General features: G+C 40.5%; 1 protein-coding gene across 1 annotated transcript in view; it reads right to left on the bottom strand.

The window, feature by feature from the left end:
* Window positions 1-1,073: 1,073 nt before the first annotated feature.
* The window catches only part of KDM5A (lysine demethylase 5A), a 62,143-nt gene continuing 49,454 nt past the window's right edge, over window positions 1,074-13,762 (bottom strand). The window contains exons 25-28 of the mRNA XM_027541005.1: window positions 11,942-12,101; window positions 10,865-11,085; window positions 8,731-9,141; window positions 1,074-2,343 (exon numbers count right to left, since the gene is read on the bottom strand). Coding sequence (XP_027396806.1) covers window positions 2,137-2,343; window positions 8,731-9,141; window positions 10,865-11,085; window positions 11,942-12,101 — 999 coding nt within the window. The 3' untranslated portion in view covers window positions 1,074-2,136. The remainder of the gene's footprint in view (window positions 2,344-8,730; window positions 9,142-10,864; window positions 11,086-11,941; window positions 12,102-13,762) is intronic.

Genomic DNA, 13,762 nt, shown 5'->3' with positions numbered 1-13,762 from the left:
AAAAAAAATTGTGCTTTCTTCTATAATATAACCAGATGAAACTCTTAACTAAGTAATGGTATCTTTATGTACATTAAGCAAAATGAAAACTTATGAAAATAGTTACCTTGTAATTTCCACTGAAATCTTAAATGATACATACACTTGAGATGAAACATTAGGACCCATGCACGTCAACACTGATGAACTTCTTAACATTCAAGATTTTATGATACCAGGGGAAGAGAGACGGGAAGATTGGTAATAGGAACTATAGAGAAAGCATGTCCAGAAACTGGATTTTACAGGAAAGGTTTTTTAGGAAGAGGTCTTTTGAGTTAAATCTCATACCCACTCAAACTGTGACTCGACAGTACATTTCGCTTCTAGTTACTAGAAGACATTTCTTTAAAAAGGGAGGACGAGAGTATTAGCTGTTCTCTGGGCCCATCTTGCTCCTCCCTTTAAAAGGAAAACTGATGAATTTATAAGCCAAACCACATATTTTCAACCCAAAATAAAGGGACACAGGATAGTGAAGATGAAACACCGTTTTCAGCTTGTTTGGTGGGTCTTTTTTGTCCTTAAAAAAAGAAAAAAAAGAGTCTAATAAGAGCTTCCCTAACACCTCCAAGAGGACAGAACACGACAGGAAGGAGGACAACACAGCACCGTCGTTTCAAACTTTCACAAACAGAATGGAACAGAACCAAACAGAACCACCATTGCAGATACAGCACGATCAGGATTCCCCACAGACAGGGACGAGTCCCCACACACAAAGGAAACAGAATTATCTATTTGGACAAAACAAGATGGACCATCTGGTCAGGCGAGGCTGGAAAAGGAAGTGCTAACTCCATTTACTACAAGGAAGGAGTGTGACTCCTTTATAAAAAGCAAGAAGAGAAAGCAAGCCCCCAAATGGATTTCTGATGCTGAGACTCCGTCACAAGCTGCTGGTAACGGTAAATATATATATATTTATATATTCATATATGTATATTAAAAAAGGAAAAATAATCTATTTATAGAACAGTCAGTAGTCAGAGACATTTAGAAAAAAGTAAAAACAAGTCCTTTTTTCTTTTTTTAAAAATGGATTTACTAAAACAACTTCGTCACCAGAGGTACTCTATGCCCAACTCCTCAGAGAGAAGCCATGGGGCTATGGGATAGCGCCCGCGGCTGGCCTCTGTCAGCAACTGCCAGTCCTGGAACCAGACAGTGGGGCAGGGCTGCAAGGCAAAAAGCTGTTTTGCTGGTTTTGCTGGTGGCCATGCCTGAAGCCTGGTGGCACCTGGTACACTTGTCAATGAAGGTTTCCCCGAAAAGCATGCACCGCTAGCTCAGTGAAACATTCTGACTCTTTGTGTCTGCTGCTGCAGAAGCCTGGATCCATGTACCTGCTCTTCTCTAAATGCAGACCCAAAGCAACAAGACTTCTCAAAGCCAAAAAAGGCTGCTTGCCTTAAAATAAAATCTCTTCTTCCCAGAATCCAATCTAGTCAGATTCTGAACTGGATGCTACTCTCCTCCTTAGGAAGATGGGGTGATCTGCCCCTCACTTGGGGTTTTCCTCTTGGTACACACAAGCACACGGAGCGGAGGTTTACAGGCCGGGCTCCCCTCCCACGGCCTCTAACAGGACTATGTTCGTCCTGGTCCTCTCCGAGCTGGACCTGCCAGGCATCAAACGTGGGTCAGAGTGGAAGGAAGCTGGTCCTCTGATTCCTCCCACTGCCCTAAGGAGATCCAAGCAGTCAGTACCTCCCAACAGTGCTGGCTGTGAACCTCTAACTAGTATCAACTGGCCCTAAAACACACCCTTACAAGTCATGCGAGCATACCAATGCAATGATGCCAACCTGCCACCCTAGAGCTCCAGTGTCTGGCCTTAATGTGACAAAGGACCTCAGAGGAGACATGAACTGAAACCCCGGCTGCTGGACCAAGGCAGACACCCTCAGCACACGAGTGCAGACAGAGAACGCGGGTCCCACATCCATGCGCAGAGGAAGTCGGCTGAGAGGACTTTCCCAGAAGGCCGTTCATCTTTGGAAGCAACATTCCGAGTGGACCTAAACCACTCTACTCGATGACTACGGTCTCAGTGTGGTCCATTTTCCCCCGTGTCCCAAACCAACCCAGCGTCTGCTAACTGGTCTCTTTAAGATCCTCCACTGGTAGTTTGTAGCTCATTATGAAGGAAGGGGGCGGCGCTGGCCCTGGGCTGTCTGGCCCCTGCTTCTTTGCACAGTTTGTACAGATGTAGTCTTCACTTTCCGCCATTTCTGGAGAGACCCCCACACAAACTTGGTGAAACCACTCATCGCAGCCACCATCACACTGCACCCAGTCCACCTGTTGGAGACAAGATCGGGGATATTTAGGTTACACATGCAGGAAGCCTGGGATACAAGCAAACCAAAGAGCTGCCTTGGCTTAAATGATAGCAAATAACGGGGATGCCCAGAGATAGACAATAACTTCTTACGGAGTTATTTTTTAAAGAAAGAAGCTGGGAAGTTAATCCCCCCAAATTATTTTTTTTTTCCATAATGTGTCCACAAAATGAGGCCTCTTAGGTACTCCATCACCTCATAAATACCTGGGGCTCCTTGCAAGGCAGAAACATGTTTGAGAAAATTTGACAAAAAAAAGGAACTTCTAATAGAGCAGCCAAGTAGTTTTAGCTAATATTAACAACGTCTAGGCTCTAAGACAATGCAATTATCAGGAAAGGCAGAGTACAACAATGTGAAGGCAATCCTGTGTATTAGCTTTATTTCAAAGAGATAAGCCAAAGTACTAAGAGCATTAAATACCTTTTTAGAAAAGCAGTCACATAGGCCACTTTTAAAACTAATATTTTTTATTCTTCTCTTCTTCCGTTACAAATACAACTCCCTATAAAAAGTTAGCAAATATCAGAGGTCAAATCTTACAAATTAACCAATTAAAACAGTCAAAGACACAGGTCAATAGATCACTCTGGGGTTTAAAATTAAGGTCTGAGTAACTGACAGGTCAGTGGCAGAGGCCTGGCAAGCTGTGACCCTTCAGAGAGGATGGTGACTATAGGAGGCCAGAAAGGGACTGTGGTTTGGTGGCACTATGCCTTGGGTAGACACTTAATGGTGAGGAGATACTGGCTTTGCTATTTGGCAGGTAATTGGGGTGGTTTTTATGGCTATGCCATGGCAGATTAGAACCTTTAAGATAAAAGGGCTTCTTACTCTTCTCTATGCAAGATAAAAGTGGACCATCTCACTAACAATGTCAGAAGCCATGCACAACAATGAACTTTTCTAGAAACCAGAGCAAAGTGAGGAGAATGAAGGGATCCACGAAGTACTTCAGCACAGCTTGTGAGAAAGGACAGAAGGAAGGAGGAATGAGCTAGGAAATAAGTTTCAGGGAAAGTGGGCAGTTCTCAAAATCAGTGTCCACAGACTATAAAACTCATCAAAAGTTTGACAGTCATGTTAGTAGTTTCTGGGTTTTTAATAAAGGGTGGGAGAAATCATTTGTCAAAATTATCTTTTTGCTTTAGTTGTTCTTAGAGTTCTAGCTCTCGAGGGGCCAATACTGTGTGGCATAAAGATTACGGAATTCACTCCGAAGTCCAGACTTCTGATGTATGAGCTGAGGCAAGTCATTCAATCTCCCTAAGGCTCCACATCTCTCTCTGTAACACGGAGACCGAGTCTTACTCACAGAATTATTTACAGCAAGGGGTGCTCAACCTCCAGGATCTAATGTCTGATAACTGGAGGTGGAGCTGCTGTAGTAACAACAGAAATAAAGTGGACAATAAATGTAATGTGCTCGAATCCTCCTGAAACCACCCACTGACTCCAGGCTGTGGAAAAACTGCCCTCCATGAAATCAGTGGCTGGTGCCAAGAAGGTTGGGGACCACTAATTTAGAAGATCAAATGAAATAATGTTTGGCAAGGCACCTGGTCCCCAGGCTGGGACATTGGAGCCATTTCTAAAATTGTAGTCTCCCAGCTCCACTCCCTCTTCTTCACACGAAACATTCTGCAAATAACTGCCTGCAGCATGACTCATGCCAGAATTACCTGCTGTGTGTAGCTGAGACCTAGCCCAAACCCACAGACTCAAAATCACCTTGGTGTTCAAACCGGAAGCCTGTATCGTGACCAGCTCCCAGGTCATTCTCATATATTCTAAACCTGACCATCACTTTCACTGTGTGATACTGCTTTCTGCAAGTTCAGAGTGACTTGTTTCCTCAAACGAATTTTTTGTTCTGTAATTGTTTGTATGATATTTAGCTTCTGAAGTCTTAAATGGTCAAAGTGTTCCTACTGTGGCAAACTGCACTGGAGGTACAGAAAACGGAGATGACGACTCCGGTGCAGCAGATAAAAAATAAAGACAGCACAGGCAGGTGAAAGTTTATAGCCTGACAGTGGGTGAACACAGACTGTCTGGCTGTGTGGCGCTGGCCAAGGGACCTGGGAGGACCAGCTGTGGTCCTCTGGGCTGCTCAGACCGGAGGTGTCGTCCGGGTTATAAACACCTGAGTCGACAGGGAACTAACTATTCTAACCAGTCTAGTCCCCACAAGGTAAACAAGTTACAATTTGTCATGATTTGCTGCCAAGAAAAGTTTCTTTTAAAATCAAATTCTGCATCCTGCTCACTGGTTTCTGGTTTCCCAAAATCAAATCTACTGCTCTCTTTCAAATAAGGAAGATGGCATTTCCCCTTTTGAGAGTTTGGCTAGAGGTCCATTCCTAAGCCCAGCTTCCCCACCATTCCAAAAAAGCATAGTAACTTTTCCTGAGACTTGATCCTAGCCTATAGGTCAGACAACAATTTGGCCTAATAATTAGCAGGGAAAAAACGGCCCTATGAATATCTTTTGATCATGCTCCTTGACTAACGACTGAAATTATACTTTTGTCTGGAATGCTAACTGAATCCAGAGGATTCTGAACAGACTGTGGCAGCCTGAATACTTGAGAACAAAGAATCTGGTTAACTGCATAGTAAGTCCTAATAGTCATTTCCCCTTTCATTATTTCTAGGAAGCATATTTATCAAATCAAAAAAAGTAGTTCCTGAAAAACTTCACAGCTATGAGCTGTTCAAATATTAACCGATAAAGAGATTATCGGTTAAATGCGTGTTTAAAAGAGAAATATATTAAACAGAGAAAATTATGTTGGTTTGGCATTTCTTGTTTTGCTAAATGGTTTCATATTTATGCTTAAGAAAAAATATTTGGCATGTTGTATTTTCTTTGATTCTTAGTGCATATTATTACACTGGGAAAAAAGAAAGCTGGTGATTTAGTGATACTTTTAGCTTAGTTACCCAACTGAACTCTTTATATTTTTGGCATTCAATCTCTTTTGCACCAAACTTTCTTGCAAAAGCCAGATATGAAAATTAAAACAATTTACTTAATCAAGTACAACATATGCTTAGAATCCCCATGTATGTTTTTTGGTGCGCTCATCAATAAGTAACCAACCTTTTCAGTCTGCCCGAAATTAACCAGTTTCCCAAGACACAGGAATTTCAGTGCTGAAAGTGACAGCTGGTCACCTTATCATAACATCACCGTAGTTTGTGTGTGTGAGACTCACTCATTTAGGTAATCCAACCTTCGTTTATGCTAAAAGGAGATGAGAATGATAAAGGAACTGATAATGCAAATACTTTTGCCTATATGATTCTCCACAAAAATCCTTTAAAATCAGAGTGGGTAACAAACAATTGAAGTGAGAGAAGTTTATAATCTCTCTTTATTTACTGTATTGGACATCTTAGGGAGGTAGTAATGCTAAGAAGCAAGCCCCAGAAAGAAGGTAAAAAAGCTAAACGGGGAAAAAGTCTATTTTCACAGTGAGATCAAATATTTATTTCAATGCAGAAAAATATTATTTAAATACTAGCTTGAAAGAACTTGCTCCTTCAAGTTAACTCTTGGTACCAGTAAGATTGAATGAAAGTGGCAGAGTTCAGGGAGAAAAAGAATCTGAACCTGAAAACTAATCTTTTGAAAATAGTTAATTATTTAAAAAAAAATTAATTTCAACTTAAAGTCAATTTGATAATGATGGAAGAGATAGTTTTGGGCTTTTAAAACCTTTTACTTTATTCTGATAAAATTTTTCTTTTTTCTTTCTAAAACATCTTTGAAACAGAGGCTATATATATTTAAGTAATCCTTCAAAGTTTTCTCAATCTGCACATTTTTAGGTAAAAGTAACAGAAAGTACTTGTTAGAAAAAAATGTACATTTACCTAAATATGAATAAACTCTAGAAGCTGTGTGTGTTTTTTTGCTATGTAGTATTTAAAGAAAAGACTTCTTTTAAAAACATTCTTTTCTTGGTATCCTTTTGTAGTGAAAACGTATATCATGCATTAATTTGTTTTCCTTAAAGAAACACTACACTTCAAATTGAGGAAGTTGTAAAATTATTTACAAAGGTTTTAAAGAAATACACAGGTAGTAACATTGTGTCAGAAACAAGCTTGGAGCACTACAAAAACTGCAGAACAGCAGTGATGGGCAAAATGTGTATAATCTGAAATAATTCCCATTTGAAATTAAACACATTATAGAAATACATCATTTATAAGTTTCTTTTATGTAGCTACTGACAGGGTGAGGCACACCTGTTCACCTGTGTGTTCAACAATCTTTTCTACTAATCTTCACAAATTTCTGTAGTGATCTGTACAAATCTTTTTATATTTTAAACAATAGACATTTTCTCAAAATATGTTGCTATATTTCCTTTTGCTCCATCAAAATGGGGATGATAACTTTCCAGATTTTTTTTTTATTTTGGCCACGCCACCCAGCTTGAAGGATCTTAGTTCTCCAACCAGGGATGGAACCCGGGGCCCCTGCAGTGGAAATGTGGAGTCCTAACCACTGGACTACCAGGGAAATCCCTTTTCTAGATTTTCAAAAAATACAATGTTAAGAGCAAATCTTAGGGCTTATATATTGATCACATTAAATAAGTAAAGCAGGACATGTTAATATATCAATTTTGTAGCAGAAGAGAGAAAACTCTCTGCAGTGTTACATGCTATGGAAAGAGAACAGAGGCAGTAGATGAACTGAACCCTGTTTTAAATGCTAATTAAGCAGAGGAGAAGGGAGAGTGTATTAAGTGAAAAGGAGGGAAAAAAAGAGGAAGGTTATGACGGATATAAACACTGTAGAAAGGATGACGGTAAGTAAGCTAAAAAAAAAAAACACATCTTGCTGCCAATCCTACAACTGGTGAAAATTAGTTAAAGGAGAAAGAAAGGGGAGAAGGTTCTGCCAACACTAAGCTACTAATGTTTCAGGACCCAAAGAGAAACAGGTAACCTTTCATAGCCTCTTTAATAAACAAATTCAGATGAGAATACATTCAAATCAAAGATAAAAATAATTCATACACACATACTGTACCTACTAAGATGCTTTAAAAATGTTTATACTATAGAAAAATGCTTAGGAAATTAATAAAGAAAGATGCGAAACTGGACAGTATGACATGATATGAAACAAACCATACAGAAAAAGAACTGGAAGGAAGCACACTAAAATATTCCCAGTTGTTACTCTCAGAGAGCTGGACTATGGGGTATATATTTTACTATATACTCATTTTCCAAAAGTGAGAGGACCTTTAATAATTTAAACATGTCATGTAGTTCTGGACTGTTTTTGTACTTGCATCTCAATTACCGGAGGGGTGGGGATATTAGTGGAGCACCTGGTCTGGGAGTCAGGTTTCTCCTTGTGGTTTTGCCACTGACTAGTCTATGACTTTGGTTACATCGTTTATCCTCACTCAGTCCTGGTAACATCATTTGTAAAATGAAGAGGCTGGAGAAGGTGACCTCTTCAAGCTCTAACAGTATTTAGCCAAGGAGGGAATAGTGATACAACTGTATTTATTCTGTTTATATATTCAAACTGAGGGGTTATTAAAATTCTAAGAGTCAAGTGGCGTAAGGAGATAAAGTTAAAGCCATGAACTTACTAATAATCTTGATGGGAACACCAAAATAGATGCCTCCAGACGCTTAAAGAACTATGATTTTTCATAAAGTCCATCCACTTTTCTCAGAAGTCTGTAACATCAATATTGCCTTAAGAAAGATCATCATGTACTTACTAATATTTAAAGTTTAGGGCTGACATTAAAAAAAAAGATAGTACCTTTAAAGGTCTTCATTATTTTCTGCAAGAAATTTTTAAAAATCATCTTCTATTTAGGAGCATATACATAGGCCTGTGTGTAGCTAAGACACAGACCAAAGGGAAGATTCAACCCAAGTTTTATGTCTTCACACAAATCTCCAGGCAATTTGCTTCCTGGGTCTTAGAACTCTGGCCTGGGACCTTTTAGGCCACTGTGGCTGACTGACAAGGTGCTTAGTCCTCCGGGGCACTCTACAGGGAGGGCACACGACTGCTCTGAGCTCTGCTGAGGCCACACATGGGGTGCACTGCTCCTGGGTACCACACAGCTTCTCTCTGCTCATCTGGGATGTTTCGCTCTGTACACAAATTCTAAAACACATTTCTTCTATTAAAATCTCATAACTGAAAAAGGTTCTAGAAACTATATTAAACATGTGATGGTGCAAGGCCAAATCCTGGGATCAAAACAGACCATCACTATGTCACAGCCTCGTGTGCCTGGCTGCTGCTCCGTGTCCCCGCACACACTCGCTGGGACACAGAGAGACTCACCTTGTCCTTGCAAGGCCTCTGGCAGTTCTGCGCAGCGCACACGGCGTTCTCATCATCCGACTCCTCCGCACCAGACCAGTCGTACTTGGAGGGAATGTCTAGCACCTTCTTCTCTCTCTTCTTCTCGGTGCTCTCTTTCACAAGTTCGACTTTGGCTGCAGCGGCTTTCTCCTTCTTTTTCTTCCTCTCTTCTTCTTTTGCTAGCTTCTTGGCCAGTTTGTTCAGCTCCTTTGATTTTTCTGCACTTAATTTTAATTTCTTCTTTTTAGGTTTATCCATTTTCTTTAGCTCCTTGGACTTCTGCTTTCCTTCACCAAAAAGCTGCTCTACTTTTTCTAGCTTCCGTTTCCGTTTCTTCTCTGAAGAGTCCTTTCCTTTTATTTTTAATGGTTTCTCTTCCATGCTGTCATCCTTCAAAAATGTAAAAAGAGAAACAATTTAAAAGCAAGACATTCAAGAACAGTTTTATTCTCTTATATGAGGTATCATGAGTATACAATTTCATAATGACAGGAAGAATATGAATTACCAAGGCTGGGGGGAGGGAAATGGGATTTATTATTTAACAGGTACTGAGTTTCTCTTCGGAGAAGGCAATGGCAACCCACTCCAGTACTCTCGCCTGGAAAATCCCATGGACGGAGGAGCCTGGTAGGCTGTAGTCCATGGGGTTGCTAGGAGTCGGACACGAATGAGCGACTTCACTTTCACTTTCCACTTTTATGCACTGGAGAAGGAAATTGCAACCCATTCCAGTGTTCTTGCCTGGAGAATCCCAGGGACAGGGGAGCCTGGTGGGCTGCCATCTATGGGGTTGCACAGAGTCAGACACGACTGAAGCGACAGCAGCAGCAGCAGAGTTTCTCTTTGGAATAATTTAAAAGTTCTGGAAATGGACAGTGGTAACAGTTGTACAATATTATAAATGTGATTAAAACAACTGAATTGTATACTTAATAAATTTTACATTGTATACATTATACAATAAATATTCTGATATTTTAAGAAGACAAATATAATATTCAAAGAAGGTAACAGTAGAAAATAATGGCAAGCCCTGAATAAAATATCTGACTTATTTTTAGCTTATCGGGGACAGGGGGAAAGGCCAAAAAATTGTCAGCATACGTTATACAGTCTGCAGCATCTGTCTGTAACTGAGACGTAAACATAGAAAGCTCAACATATTAAATGTATACTAAGTTACACAGTAACTCTTTTGGTCTTTATTTACCAGCATTAAAATTCTTAACAAGAGGTGAGGCAGAAAAAGAAATACTGAAAATCATAAGCTTGGTAATTACTTAAGAAATAACACTTCCTAAGATTCTGCAGGTAGAGGATGAGATGATTAGACCACATCACTGACTCAATGGAATGAATCTGAGCAAACTCCAGGAGACAATGGAGGACAGAGGAGCCTGGTGTGCTGCAATCTATATGAGTTTGCAAACAGTAGGACACGACTTAGTGACAGAGCATAGGAATCTGCAGAATCAGACAATACTGGGTCACAAGTATCTTAAACCTATCACACCTTGAATAAGACATTTAACTTTTCAAAACTCTGTGTTTCCTTATATATAAAATCAAATAAGACAGTGGTTGTGAAGAGAAAGCTCTGCTAATTGGAAAACAATATCTAAATTAGGCACCTTCGATCTGACTTCCAAACCAAACTACAGCGTGCCAGCATACAACACTGTACCTTCCACTTCACAGAAACAGTCAAGGAAAAGAAAGATGATTCAGAACACAGCAACCAAATGCCACAGTTAGAGCCTGGGTACCTCCACTTTTACTGCAAGGGTGACTTCAGGAAAGTTTCTGCATCTCTGACCCTTACCTTCTTTAGAGGTAGAAAGAGCTAAACGCTTGCCTTGTCTGTCCTTTCCCCTCCTGCTCAGGATTATAGTATCACAGATAAAAAAACATGGGTAAATTATATAAAAATATATAAACTATGTAAAACCTCAATAAAGAAAACCATAAAGCAGAAATACTTTGGCTTGGTGAGAGAGAAGGCAACTGGAGCACTATCCACCAGTCCTCCCCTTGTGACCTGAGGAACCTCCAAGGAGCTGGGACATTCTAAGTGGTTTAAACCATTGTGTAATAAGCTTCCAATCTGTACCTCCATGATGTGCAGGAATCTATCTTCAGAGGGTGGGTGTGTGGCCTGCAAAATCCGCCATATGTGCTGAGTCTCGTCCAGGGACACCTCCAGGAGATCTCCCACCATCATCAGCTCCTCCAGCTGAGCTTTAGCTCCTGGCGACAACTCCAGCACTGGAGGCTCCAAGCTCCGGGGCACCAAAGGGCTCTTCCGAGGCTGTTTCCGTGGGGTGCTAGAACCTTTCCCCCAAAACAGAAGACAGAACAAAACATGAAAACTACTGAAAAAAGTAATGCTTTCAAAGTAAATATTTAGAGGAATGGTCCCCCTCTTCCTCCAACACTTAATTTAGATGTTTGGATTCACTGTATCAGTATTAAAGTGAAATTTTAAAAAAAACACAGAACAAAAAAGGCCTAGAATTCTAATGACACTCTAAAAAACTGGTTTAGAGTGAAAACACAGGTTCCATATTGTTTATCTTGTGACTGGAGGGGAAAGGGAATGCTCTCTCCATTGTAGAAGATACCGAAAGATTAGACATATAACTGCCACATATAAATAACCCATTATCTGCCTAATTAACAATAATAATATGCTGTCCCATAAAATCCTGAATTTTACTATGAAGACAGAGATAGTCTACATTTTCCAGAGGTGTGACCTAAAGCAGTCTGACTGATTTTCACTGGGGACAAAAACTAGATAGTGAACACAATAGAAAAATTATTTACCAAGGGATGAAGAATAAAGCTTTTCAAAACCAGAATGAGTATTCTTCAAAAGTAGCAAGTTCCTCAACAACTAATTATAAACAAATAGAGGATAAATAATGACTGATCAGGGGTTTGATAAAATCGGGTTCAGAAGGGGCTGGATGGACTCTAAAGGGCTTCCAATTAGGAGTCAATGATTCTACAGAAATTTTCTATCATTATGACCTAATGACAGAAAAATGCTACCAGAGACTGGATTTTCCAAAGTTGCATTTTTCAAGTTCTACTGCATTTCATGGTCAGGAGCCATACTTGAGGAGAGACTGCCAGTGTGGTGTCAGACTTCTCTTCCCCACACTGCTCCCCGGGGTGGCAATACCTTGAGAGCAGCTCTTAGAAGCGGACGAGTATGCGTGCTCTGCGCAGAAGGAGGGTGCCGTCCACATGTGCGTGACCACTTCCTCAGACTTGATGGGGATCTCTTCATCACAGAAGAGGTTGGGCTCCAGGCTGCTGGAGGACTTCACACTAGCTGTGTCCTGAAGAAGCAGCCAAGGGGGTGCTGAGAATTAGGAACATTTAACTTGTCCCATGACAATAATCTAAGCACAGGGTTTTAATACAACACAGTTAGCGGTGGGGTGGGATCCTTAAATATCTGGTATTAAATGGGAAAGAAAATTTCCACTGGGGAAAAAACAATGATCACCACAGTTTCAAGCCAAAAGTAAAGCTCAAGAGCAATCCACAGAGATAATAGATCTACAAGAAAGCTATGATTTGAAGAATAACCTTTCTACAGTCTACAACACATAAAGACTCCTGTAGCCCTGAGTTAAGAAACTCTGACCATTTAAGAAAAAATAAAATGGACTTAGGAGGGGAATAAAGGTTCAGATGTGGTACCTTAAGGACATGGCTCATTCAATCCTCTCTAAAGGTTTTCAAATCCAGATGCTTACCAGTTGCTACTTTTATTTACCAGCTAGCTGCCCTTACTTAAAAAGCCTGACTGACAGTGTTTTAGGTTATAAATCCTGACAACTTCAAGCAGGTCTCAGATGACTCTCCCCTGAAGTTAGGCTCCACAACCCACATGTACAGCTTTAACGGTCATAGTGCAATCAGGAATACAGAAACCTCAGGTATTTTAACTAGGAGAATTTAATAAAGTGAACTGGCTAAATCGTACACTGAAGGCTTGAAAAAGCAAACAGAAACATCAAAGTAACACCAAGGTAACTACAAGAAAGAGCTGCCATCTCTAGGGCTTGAGGTAACAGAGAAAAGAAGTGGGGTTATTACAACTAGAAAGCTGGGGGCCTGCAGAGCTGGGACCAGACCTGTGAGGAGCAGGCACTGGCCTGTGTTCTGCTATCTCTAACAAAACACAATGTGGCTGGCTTCTGGGGTGCAAAAAAAAAAAACTACACTGGAACCAGCTGCTACTGCCAGGGGAAAAGACAAAACGAAAAACAAATATCCAAAAACCAAACAAAAACAGAAAACAGTAAACAAAACAAGAAAACTGTAGTTCAATGATGGCAGGAATGGAAAATAAAACAGTAAGCCATCAAATCCTTTCTCACTACGCGGGCCTTTTAATGTTCTCTAATGCCCTCTGCTGGCAGAGGGAGGCTGCAGGCAAAGGATAAACGTGCAGAGCATGGGTTGGCAAACCACAGCCTGTAGGCCAAACCCAGCTGCTGCCTGGTTCTTGTATGGAGTGTGAGCCAAGAACATTTTTAAATTTTTAAAGAGCTGTAAAAATAAACAAACAAGAAGACATAACAGAGACCACATATGGCTTGCAAAGCCTAAAAATAATCTACTCTACATCATACATAATATCACTACACATAATGTATGTTAATATATACATGTGGTATTTTACAGGGAAAGTTTACCAAGCCCTGGGGTAGTCCCAGCCCCAGCACCACCAAGAACAGTACACAGGGGAGCTTAGAAGACCAGAGACAACAGCTAAGGACTAACACAACAGCTGACTGTAGGATGCATAAGAGGAAGACGTACTGTCATCAGAGACTATGCTTAATTAAACAGGATACTTAAAAGGTTTCACAAAGAGACTCTGGAAGACAGTTACAGTCACTGAGAATTTAGGAACAGCAGTTCACATAGGTCTTCTTTCCTGTTTCAGAGAATCTAAGTCCTAAAAGGCCACAGGCCAAGAGAATAC

Source organism: Bos indicus x Bos taurus, chromosome 5 (assembly GCF_003369695.1).
Source record: "Bos indicus x Bos taurus breed Angus x Brahman F1 hybrid chromosome 5, Bos_hybrid_MaternalHap_v2.0, whole genome shotgun sequence".
Classification (NCBI taxonomy): Eukaryota; Metazoa; Chordata; class Mammalia; order Artiodactyla; family Bovidae; genus Bos; species Bos indicus x Bos taurus.
This window is presented reverse-complemented; position numbering and strand designations above follow the sequence as displayed.